This window comes from Arvicanthis niloticus, chromosome 21 (genome assembly GCF_011762505.2).
Source record: "Arvicanthis niloticus isolate mArvNil1 chromosome 21, mArvNil1.pat.X, whole genome shotgun sequence".
In the NCBI taxonomy this organism is placed as follows: Eukaryota; Metazoa; Chordata; class Mammalia; order Rodentia; family Muridae; genus Arvicanthis; species Arvicanthis niloticus.
Window position 1 is genome coordinate 25252657 of NC_047678.1, and position 12371 is coordinate 25265027.

The 12371-nt window shown below is 43.1% G+C and overlaps 1 protein-coding gene across 4 annotated transcripts in view; it reads left to right on the plus strand.

Moving 5' to 3' along the window:
• Nucleotides 1-11833, plus strand: part of Cpne4 (copine 4) — a 457007-nt gene extending 445174 nt beyond the window's left edge. For 3 of the 4 annotated variants that reach the window (XM_076917257.1, XM_034484438.2, XM_076917256.1), the window contains exons 15-16: nucleotides 3935-4171; nucleotides 10082-10358. In XM_076917257.1, the coding sequence (XP_076773372.1) occupies nucleotides 3935-4171; nucleotides 10082-10216 (372 nt within the window). In that variant the 3' untranslated portion in view covers nucleotides 10217-10358. Of the gene's footprint in view, nucleotides 1-3934; nucleotides 4172-10081 lie in introns of all 4 variants that reach the window. The other variant, XM_076917258.1, reaches the window with a different exon arrangement.
• The last annotated feature ends 538 nt before the right edge of the window (nucleotides 11834-12371 follow it).

Sequence of the window (12371 nt, forward strand, 5' to 3'; positions counted from 1 at the left end):
ATCTGGGTTCCTTGACTTTCGTTGTATCTTTTCTTCTCATTTCCTCTTGCTGAATGACACACAGCATTAACCAATTTAAAACCACAATAAACATGTATTATCTCTACATGTTCTGTGGACCGGAGATTCAAGCACAGCTAGCCTACGTGGCCCAGGCTTAGGTCTCCCAAGGTTTCATCTAAGGTACTGGTTGAAGAGTGGCCTGAAGCTGAAAGATCTGCTGATAGATGGCTTAGTTGTATGCCTGCCATGTGGTTGCTGGTTTCTGTCAGAGACCTCATTTCCTCATTGGGTGGGAGAACTACTAAAGCTTCCCATAGCATAGCAGCTAGTCCCACCCAGGAGACCCCAAAGATGACAAAGGAGGATTACTGTGTCTCATAACTTATCACAGAAGTCTCACTCCATCATCTCATAATACCCTGCTGATTGCATGGACCATTCCAACTCAGCATGAAAAAAGAACACACAAGGACATTAACTAGGAGGTAAGAGTGGCTAGCTGCTGTCTTGAAATTCTGCTAATGCCCCCTCCCCATCCAACTGATCAGCAAGTTATGATGCTAGTCTATCTTCAAACTATATGCCATGTGTTACCATCTCTTAATACCTTCATGGCCACTGTTTGTTCAGGGCCATGAAAGCAAGTTCTAAGTAGACTCTGTACTTCCTCTTTGCCCATGAAGTGTATCATGCTTCATGCAGAAGCTGGACTGATCTTTTGAAAACATAACTAAGGGGTTGGCAGTGTAACTCAGTGGGCAGAGTGTTTACCTAGTGTACACAAAGCCCCGGACTTAATCTCTAGTACCACATAATGTAGGTATGGTGGTGCACATGAATAATAAAATCAGCATTCAGGAAGTGAAGATAGGAGAATTAGAAATGTATGCTCATCTTCAACTATATAGTCTGTTCGTCATCATGAACATTTAGCTAAAAGATAGCTAAAATAGATTTTTTAAAATGAGACTAAAACCACATTCTTTACAAAACCAGGCAAGGGGAAAGTGAGAAAACCTGTCCCTTTTCCTTTGTTCACAAGAGCATCTGTGACAACTTTGGAATTTCCTGCAGCTTAATTTTAAGAGTAGATGCTTTCAATCCTTCTAGGATACCAGGGCCTAGTAAAGGGACAATAGCAAAGACACACATGTAGATTTTGTGCTAGTACAAGCCAACACGAGGTGATGATGGCCATCACTAACAACTCCAGTGCCAGATGAGTCTGCTCTTGAAGAGACTGCAATAGTCAAAATTCAGAACCACATGTAATAAAGCAACTATAAACAAAGTACCAGATAAATAGGACCTCCTAGCAATGCGGAGAATTTACCTTTTCTCTGGCAGTTTCTCCCATTGTTGGACACTGTGGTCTAGGTTCCCCTGTTATCACTACTAAGGGACATGAGCTTAAGCCCTTTAGATAAGCTGTGTCAGGGGATCTTGCAATAGGATTTTTCTCTTTGATATTATAGAATTCTTCTAGGGGCATAAATACCTCTCCATAGACCTCAGGTATATTCATAGATGGTAATAGTTCACACATGAGCACTTACCTGAGCTGACTGTGAAATGAGCTGTTATTACTGTTCTATTTGGAAATTTCCATCTGGCTCAATACAGTAGTCTGTAGCTTATTAAGATTTGTACATTAAACCTGGAAGAAATGAATATTCACACTTTCTTGACTCCAAAGCATTCTTAATTTTTGTTGTCGTGAGTTAGCACGTTATGCTCATTCTTACTTACATACTTACTAGTCTTTGTAATGCTGAGGATCAAACCCAGGACTTCCCGTGCCTGACAAGTGCTCCACTAGAGCTATAATATCTCTGCCTAGAACGTCTTAGTCTCCCCACACTTATGCAATGATCAGGTATTTTTCTGGGACTGTGTGGAAAGTCCTCTTGGGTTTGACCTGTGTTTAATCTCCCTAAACCTCTTTCATCCCATCTCACTGTGGTGCTAGCACAGTATGCTCATGACAGACAATATCTGCTCTCAGTTCCAGTGGCTCTTCCTGCACTGACAGGTGTGAGAGTCTTTACTCCGATCTCCACCTCAGCCCTGTGGCAGACTCTCCACATGGACAGCGAGCAGGGAGGCTGAAAAACAAGAGTCAGTACATCTTTCACATGCATGCTAGGAGAACCATTATCTTGACCTCTAACCAGTCATCTCCTAGCAGAGATTTTCATTCTCATAATCCAAAGGGAATATAGTACAAGTCCTAGATACAATTTTAAACTCTGACATAACCACATTTACAAAGTAAAAAGAAACAAGAAGACCCATTTTATATCCTTTACTAATAATAAAACCCCAACTAGTCAACATATTGGCACATTAGTATCTGACTCATATAAAATTATGAATGAGATATTTTAGAGATTTTTGTACTAAGACTTTAAAATATTTGTGTATTTTACATTTAGTGGCATCTCAGTTTGGGGTGCTGATTTATGACAAACACTGATCTTCATTTATATATTACAAGTTGACGAATGAAAAATATCATATTAATTTGGTTTGTTCTAAATTTACTTTTAAAGTGTTTAATAACTAAATTGAGTCTCTTTTTAATTTAAAATTCAGCCCCTCTTTTTATTCTGGCCACATTTGAAATGCCCAATATTTTCATGAGGTTACTAGCTACTACACAAGACACAACAGCTCTAGATTTTCAAAGGTCTTCAAGCTGAAGGAGATCATATAGTGATCTTGTCCCTCTCAGCTTTTGAGAAATAAAGTATCTTAGACCAACGCATAAAAGGATATTTCAGGCATCACAGAACGAAGCGTGGAATCCAGTTCTCCTGACTCCCAGTCTCCTGCTTTCTACCTATCCTGAGCTTTGTAATAGTGATATTATTATAATTAAGCTCAAATTTTTGTGGCTCCATTCATCATGACCTTAAGGCTTTAAGGCTGCCCTGCATAGGCTTAACATGTGCCTGTTGTTGACCCGAAGCTTAGATCAGGTAGGGCAGAGCTGAGAACCTGAAAAGATACAGAGGCAACATGGGTCTTGAGGTCTCTCTAAAGGCAACGGGAAGACAGAGGGCAAATGGGTAGTCTGGAAAGATGGGAGATTGTCTAGAAGGTAGACACTGGAAGACGCCATGTCCTAAGTGTACTAGTGACGAATGGTGAAGAGCTTTGGTGAGGTTGTGAGCAGAGTAAGCGAACACGAAGCTGAAGTGCAGGTTAGCAGAACTGGGGAGGGTCAGCCAGTGATGCTCTAGAAGTAGAAATAGAGCAGTCATCAAGAGCCAAAGCCAACAGCCCATTTGGGGCAGTAACCAAATCGGTAGATCAGAGTGAACAAGAAGCATTAAAGGAGCCAGAACTTTTGGGATTCCTGGAGGACATCTCCTTGAAATCCACTTTGGAGACCGTTTGTGGAAAACACCCTGTATTGTGGAGTGTGAGTGACCAGAGAATGGCTCTTGAGACCACAGGTTTTAGTTTAAGGCAGAATCATAATTGAAATCCTATGGAAAAGCTTTGTATACAGCAAAGCACAAATACCCTGTGGCTCTGTTCAGTGGGTTATAAATTTTTGTTTCACGTATAGAATATTGTTTTATTAGTAAAATTTTCATCTTTGTACATATTCCTTATAGAAATGCTGTGGTATACAGAATATGCTTCAAAAATCATATGAACTAGGTAGGTAAGGCCAATAACTAAAGCAGGGTTGACCATATGTCGATAATTGCTGATACCCAGTAATGACTCCACAGAGGTGCCCAGGCTATTTTGTTTTTTTCACTGGAATTTTCTTAATAAAAAGTTGAAGAAATAAACAGAAATGTCTGTTGTCTCTGCTGCTATGGTTCCTCTGCAAGGAGGCCACTTAGATATCGACATCTAACTGATACTGTATTGTCACTTTCTCCCCCACCTGTCATCTGACTCCTGACTCCAGCAATACTTCATCCTGCTGATCCTGACAGATGGTGTCATCACAGACATGGCTGACACTCGGGAGGCTATCGTCCATGCCTCCCACCTCCCCATGTCAGTCATCATCGTGGGAGTGGGGAATGCCGACTTCAGTGACATGCAGATGCTGGACGGTGATGACGGAATTCTAAGGTCACCCAAGGGAGAGCCTGTCCTTCGAGACATCGTCCAGTTTGTGCCGTTCCGGAACTTCAAACATGTATGCATAGACATCATGGGGACATCCTCACATCTCCCACATGTCCATCAATGTGACCTGTTACTCTTAATCAGCAGCCCCTGTTTAGGCAGAACCAATCCTATAGGAAGGATATACAGATCATAACTATTTGGAGAAGAAAGCATATATTGAGTTACAAATATAGTCATGGTAAATATAGTTGCCAAATTTTTTAAAATGCTTGCCTTTGCTCAGAAGTTTAGGATTTTTGTTCCTTCAGGGGCGTCATAAATAGTCGGGCAGCTTATTGATTACTGGAGGATACCTGGGAAAGGAGCAAGGACAAGCTGAAATCCAGCCCAGCCCTGCCAGCAGAAGGTTATCTCTGCTTGGCAAAAGTTGTGAGCAAAATGATAGACACCTAAGCCAACTCGGGATAGTGAACAGCATTGGCAATTTAGTCTGCTCGCTCAGGAGCAAGATGACTGAGCTAGAACAGATGAATATGAAAGTAGTTTAGTATGGCCAGTGATGGGAGAAAATACTGGAATAAGCTCATCAAAGCAGACTGGTTCGTGACCAAGAACATACAAACCCATAATCTTTAAGTCACTTCTCTGCTGGACAAAAATCACCTGTATTCTATTGGTTTTGTACAGTCCTGAGCCAACATCCACAGTAAACAGTGAAGCAGAGTTGTGCTTCCTGATTGGCTAGAGCAAACAAACACTCTAGATAATTCCCTAGTATGCTATTGAGAAGATTCTCATAACACTCTTCCAATTTGGGGATAATTACTAAGTCCATAGAGTCAGAAGTAGATTAAAATTTCTACAGACCCCACCCCAAAATAAGTTGTGATAGCCAGCATTAAGACTTTCTTGGGTTCATCCAAGGCCCTTTCAGAGATGTCCAGGATATGTCTGGGAGACATTGAAGTACAGTAGTTAGGCATGTAGAGCTCCTGTATCCTTTAGTTTGCAGGCCCTTGTAAGCACCATCAAAGGACAGAGCACATCCCTAGCCCTTGCTCTCCATTAAAGCCCTGGATTCTCTTCTGCTGCTGCTGCCACCATTGTGGGTAGGGAGGGTGTGTCGAAACATGAGCTCCTAGCAGAAGGAAGTATGCGAGTCTTCAGTGTCCTTTGCTGTGTCTCCTTGGTACAGGTTACCATGAATGTGCAAATGCATGTGTCCCTTTTCTGGAAACAGACCTGTTAGCTTCTATGGCAGCCCCTCCCTATGTGGGACTCCATTGCCCTTGAGGTACAAGAGCGGGAGGCATGGTGCCATGCAATCCAATGCAGGCTTTCCCACAGTGTCCTATAAGCCAGTGCAGACTCTCTCCACTAGATGCATACTTGGAAAAGCCATTCTGCTCCAAAGACTCTCACTCAAATGAATTTCCAACATTCTTTACAGCCAACTTACCAGTTGTGTCCAAGCACAGCAAATCCAATCTGGACTCACCCTGGGACCCCAGTCACACTTCTCAGCAACAGAGCTATTCTCTGTTGTCCTGTTTTCTGTATGTGCTCTCCAGGCATGGCTGCCTGTACCTCTGTCTTTCTGTGACAGGCTTTGCAGTGTCATTCAGAACTAGCACCAGCCAAACAGCCTCAGCTGAACCCTAAATTCTATGACCTGTCCAACCTCAAAGGGAAGAGACTATACACTCCAGGGCTCCCCAAATCCCTTCCTCACCATACTGCCACGTGATCACTATTCTCTTTTTATAGAGGGCCTCGATGTAATTAAAATCATTAAGCAAACAGGAAATCAATCCCCTGCTGCAGAGCTGAGTGTAGAGGGCATTTTCAAGTGGCAGTGGCAGCCGATCTCACCAGGAGATCTAAAGTCAGTGCTGCAGGAAAGAATAACTTCCCAGCATTCCATCTTCCACCATTTCCCGTGGACAGGGTTTCTAAAAAAGGGTATCTGAGGCTAGTCCAAGGTTTCAAGTTGTCTGCTACAGACAGCAGAGTATGGCATCAGAAAGGCCTAGCATTATCCACATAGAAGGGTGTGCTGGAGCTGGCTCAATTTGCTGCAGCTGTGTCACATGACATTCTGCTTCTAACAGACATGCCACATGGCGTTCTATCACCCTTAGGGTAGAGGGAAGGCTGTTCTCACAGAGTGTGCTGGCCTGCCATCAGCCAGGCCAAATAAAAGTAGATGTATCACTACCAAATTGGCATTTAAAACTAGCTACCACACTCCCCGACGTATCCACACAAGAGCAATGCCGTCGAGCCATGAAAGGTGCTGGCCTCTATTCAAACACCTTCTAAGCCTCAAATTCATGGAGTATTTACTGTACAAGGCACACACCACACACACACATTGGTTCCTCATCCAGCCTGGCTTCCAAAGACAGACCTGACTGGGGCAGCAAGGGAAAAGGCAGACACACAGACACACAGAAAAGTTGTGTGGTGCGTTGGACTTGGCTGTCTGGTGGCAGCTGCAGCACCCTGGGAGAAGCTGAACTAAGGAGACAGGTTTACCTAATTGAGGTAGGAGCAGCCTTTGTTGGGGGCCAGGCTTTTAAGCTGCAAACATGGTGTTGGGAGCTATGGTGGGCACTTTCTGTACACACTATCAGCATCCTCATTTATACCTGAGGAAGGCTTTGGCATCCCTCTGAGCCTTGCTTGAGGAAGGCTGTTGCCATTCCCATGGGGCTGAAGCACTGGGGTTTTTTACATAGCCACACCCATGTCAACAATGCACATTACCTCAGGACTGCACGCACCCAGGTTCCTCAGCTCCACACCCACTGGGAACCCAGTCAGCTAAGAAAGCCTGAGTCTAGGCTTTGCAGAATTTTCTGAGACTTGCAAAAAATCTATATGCTAAGCAGCCCATGGGTGGATAATAACCTACAGTTACTCCCAGTGTATGTGTATGTATGTGTGTGTGTACATGTGTGTGTAGTATGTGTGTGTATATATGTTTGTGTGCATATGTGCATGTGTGGGTAGGTAGGTATGCATGTGTCACTGGAGACCAGGCTACATGTAGTTGATGTGGCCTGCAAGTCATGGGTCCTACACTCCTAAAATGACTTCAGAGCAGAGACAGGACCCTCCCCCCGACCCCTGCCAGCCAACAACTTCCAGTTTAAGCTAGGTATAAGAAAAAAAAAAAGATTATTGACAGGAACTGAAGGGAGACTGGAAACAAAAGAATTGTCCCATGGGAGACCTGCCCCAAGCAGGACAAGGACATGGTACCCATCCCGTACTCTGTCCTGTGCATTTGCAGTCTCCTTGGGGTGACACGGGCAGAGTGACAAGAGAATTCTCACCTCCCTTATCTTCCTGGGTTTCAAATTAGATTTTGAAAAACATTTCATTATTCCAACTAATCTACTCAGAATTCAATAAGCCACCAATAAAAGGAAGATGAGGAGCTGATATTTCATGCACACACCGGTAACCCCTGAGTTGCCTTTCTTTTGTTGGCTCTGCGTGGTAACACGGTGCATTGATGTGTACAGGGACAGGCTCTGAACTATGTGGCTCTGGGCAAATTGCTTAACCTCTCGGTGACACAGACTTTTGGTAACATGAGGCAAATGCTACAGATGCATTAGATGGTAGAAGGTGGTGGCTGGACAATGTCCGATCCACAGAAGTGGTTAGTATAGACTGCCTATACTACTACTACCCAACTGATTTCGTGCTTTGGGCTCTTTTCCATCCAACTCATGTTCCTACAACTATATACCTGTACCAGCACAGATATACATGGGGCTCCCTTAGGACCGGAGCTCTCCAGTGAGCTAGCCACTAACCACAAGTGGCTATTTGCATTCAGATTCATTAAAATTGGAGCTGGAGAAAAGACAGTCTAGAAAGTGCTTGCCATGCAAACATTAGGACCTGGTTCAGTCTCTAGCACTCACATACATGTATTTGGGGCAGAGCACACAGGATTAGCTAGCTCATCCCTGGAGAAAATTGTCCCTCTCAACAGCCATTAATGTCCAGTAGTCTTTCATCTAGGGACAGGACCTTCTGAGATTCCACCTATCCACAGTGGCATGTCAACTGGTGCTGTTTATCAGCTCTTGTTAAGGTGACCATATTGTTAAGATTTAAAGAGTACAGCTCCCCTCTCATCTATGAAAGAGACTATCTCAGCAGACCCCCTGGTCCTCTGGCTCCAACCCCTCTTCTGAGACATCCCCTGAGAGCCGGGTGTAGGGATTGTGTGTGATTACGTCAACTGGGGCTGGCCACTGACTGTTCTTTGCATCTTAACCAGTTATGACTGGAAAGCAACTGTCACCGAATGCTACAGGAAGAAATGTCTTTGATGGGGAGTGAGCAAACTTATTCTTTTGTAACTAAATGTTAGCCATGGTGGCTCAAACCACTCCTTTCTTGGTTGATTCCAAGGGTGGAAATCAGTACTTTATGGTCTCCTTCGATAGGTCTTCATGATAATAAAAGGGCTGTCTGTTTCCAGGAATTATCATTCTCATTGAAGGGAAAAAAGAAAAGGAAGAGGAAAACAGAGACAACTAGGTCTGTTCCCTTTAAACAGAAAGTAAGGAGTTATTAAATTCATTAGGAAATTTCCACTCGCATCTCATGGGGCAAATTGGATCATGTGGCAATCCCTAGATGGAGAAAATGCTGGGAAATCAAGTTGGTTTTGGGCCTTCTAACCTTTGTAACCAGGGAGAGGTTAGAGATGAATTCTGTCCCTGCCGCTATGCATACATGAACATCAGAAACCGAAGCGCTTCATGGTGATGCTTCTGGACTTCGCAGCTAACAGTCTGTTTGGTTTTTTTTTTTTTTTTTAAGTGTTTGTTTGTTTTTCATACTCCATTAGACAGCGTGACTTCTGTTTCCTTCTTACTTTGCTTCTGAGATCAGGGCTTAGTGTTGAATGGTTTAAGGAAGAGAAGATTAGAAGCACAGTCTGCTGGCCCTTGGGCTAGCTCTCCTTTCTTGGCAATCTCATATATTTGTTAACTGGTCACCCTGCCAACCATCCAATTCCGCCAATAGCTAACATAGGGGCTCAGAGAAGCAGATTGCCCAGGGGTTACAAAGTCAATACTAGGGGTCAGACCCAAGAGTCAGGTCCAGTTGTCTATGATCCCAGAGTCCACTATGCTCTTGACTTAAACTATTCTCTGCTGCAGAATCAGTACTACAGGGTCATTCAAGATCCTTGCGCCAATCTCACTTTCTAACTGAATGACTACCCAAACCAAGTCCCTACCTCTACTACCACAACCACCACCACTACCACAATCCACCCCACCTCCCACCACCACCCCTGACACAGGGGCGCGCATTCTTTCTTCAGATGCATTTCTTCATCAGATGCTTTGCTGTCTCTAGAATTCTCGAATCCCACTCCCCTCTCCCCCAAATTTTAAATATGTGCCCAAGTTAAATATCAGAGGCATGCTGTCATTTTTTTTCTGGGATGACTTGGTCTCACGGTGTTTGTGACTTTCTATAACAGCACATCTGAGATTCAATAGGAATTACCAGAGCATTTGTGTTAGAAATACAGATTCCCCCATTCAGAGCATCTGCACTGTTAGGAAGTATCTGTCTGACGTGATATCGCTGGTAGGCAGTGTTTACAGCCTGGTATCTCAAAGGCTGGTTGAACTTGGCCATGCCGAGTCGCCTTCACATGACTCTTACTGGTTCCAGAGTTCCACCACTCCTGGCATAGCAACCAGAACCTAAGTATCTAAAACTGAATGCAAATTTTAAAACAAAGCAAAACTCTGCAGAACAGTTCATCCTCAGATGTGAGTTTACATTTGCAGACACAGAGCGCAAACACTGAGTGGGTGATGGTTGGATGGCTGAGGGAACGAACGAGACTGTCCCGCTCAGGGCAGGGCTCAGATCTTTGCGTTAGAGTCTGCGTCCACTTCAGGTGACTGTTGTTTCTTCCTCGCAGGCATCGCCAGCTGCCCTTGCAAAGAGTGTGTTGGCCGAAGTCCCAAATCAAGTCGTGGACTATTACAATGGTAAAGGGATTAAACCAAAGTGTTCGTCGGAAGTGTATGAATCATCCCGGACACTGGCACCGTGAACTCCACACTCTTACAGAATTCTGAAGCACTGTTTATTCTATTCCTGTACTTTAAAATAACAACAAAAACAATAATATACATTTAAAGATAGCACGTTTTGGTGATTTTTAACTAACTGACATTTTTTTTGCATGTGTAACCCCAAGGTCTGGATCTGTTAAGCCCTTGTATTGTTAAAGACTTTTTACAATGAAATACAGTTATAACATACTCTTTACAGCATGTCGCCTTGAAATTAAAATGGCATATGTATCCATTTTTATACCGGTTTGTTGAAATTTTGCTAAATTTCTTATTATCTTTACACTGTAAAGCATTTTGAAACATTTCTTGAATGTTGATAGCCAAAACGTATATTTGGCTTAAGCTCCTATAGGATGAGAGACTTTTCAAAATGGCAGATGCATGGACTGTATTTTGCATGTTTAAAATAATTATAATAAAAATAACCTTACACTGTTTTTCCAGTTGTTATCTATAACCTCTCTCTGCTGAGAATGGTCTCTCTCTACTAAATAAATTTATGTACCTAGAGGTAGTCTTTTTTTGAAGCGGGCCTGGGTCATTTATCCCAGTACCCATCTTTACACACTCCCATAGACAACAATTCCATGAGAATCTTCTTCTAATGAAGCTTTCTAATGCAGGGCCTGAGGTTCTGCACTTCTTACATGGTCCTCGGTGATGCTAATGCAGTGCTTGCACTGCACAAGGACTAATGAGGTTCTGAACTTGAGGCTTTCGCCACAGAGATCACGCCAAACAGAGCAGCTCCTAGCCTGCTTGCCCATGCCACCTCTTCCGCCCCCAGTAGCTTAGAGGGCCAGTCTGTCTCTGAGATGAGACTGGAAAGTAAGGAGACTGATTCCAGAAGCTGTCCACCCCACATCAGCCTGCTTTACAGCCCTGCCACTTCCTCATCGGGACTGAGGAGCACTCCTTCCAGTTTGCTCCTGCTTGGCTAAAAGAGGCACCACAGCTCCCTGCATGGGTGGTTCCATTTTTATGTCAGTTCCTAGAAATTATTTCCCAAGATTCCTCCCTTGGATCTTGAGTGGAATCTTATTCATGCCAAATAGCTGCCCAGGTTTCCATTCTAATTGCTTGGTCTTTGAGCTCACTGAGGGGGCTTCTTATGGCCTCTTTTGTATCACTCCTGAGTACAACTTCCGTAAGCAGAAATGCCCTGAAATTGTATAGGGTGGGGATATTTTGTCTGAATCTAAGGAAGTCTTAAACCAAAACAATGACTTCTCTTATCATCCTTTCTCGGAGAAATGGACAAATGTTTTATAAGCTATCAAAGGCACAAAATGTAACTTATTTTTGGTCAGAAAAATAGTGAAATGTATCCAAAGCAAAAGAAATCTGTTGTTGGGGTAGGTTTTGGTTCTGTTTGTTTTTTAGGGGAAACAATAATAATTAAGCAAATAAAATGTCTTGTACAATTTCCAGAGTTATAATTATAGATTATCTTGCAAATACATGTCAACCAAATGCATAACATTTTGGGAATGATGGTTTTAAAAAAAAATGTACGACAGAAAAAAAAGTCACAACTGTTTAGATTGTATTGTTTTCTGAATAAATTGGGTACTTACAGAATCTTTTTCTAAGAGTTGTAGTCTTGTTCCTCTTTTTGAAGCAATTCCCTGCCAGTGAGGTGTGTATGTCACATGCTTGAGGGGACATCAGGGGACACTGGTGCTTCATCATTGCTTCTAACTTGAAATAATTTATGCTCTATATAACAGAAATACCTAATGACTGTTTCTAATCCCAAGCCAGTGTATGAACATCTGTGTTTATGTACCTGGTATGTAGGAAGTTACTCAGTAGATGTTTAGCCAATACAGAGGTGATCAATAAAACAAGTGAATAAACAACTAGACTTATCAATGTGGCCTCTGATCTATATCTGACCAGTGATAGATTTAACAGGTGGGTTGAGTGTTTGTGACTGTCCTTAAGTGCCATGACATGCCATCCTCCAATATCTGCTGGGATGTCTTCACTCAATGTAGACTCCCTGGGATGTTGAATTAGAAAGGACAGAGTCCAATTTGCCTGGCAGACATTTAGGCAGTTTACTTCTCTTTTCATAGCCAGACTCAAGTTCAGCCCCCCACCCCAAATAGTAAAAATAGGACCCAA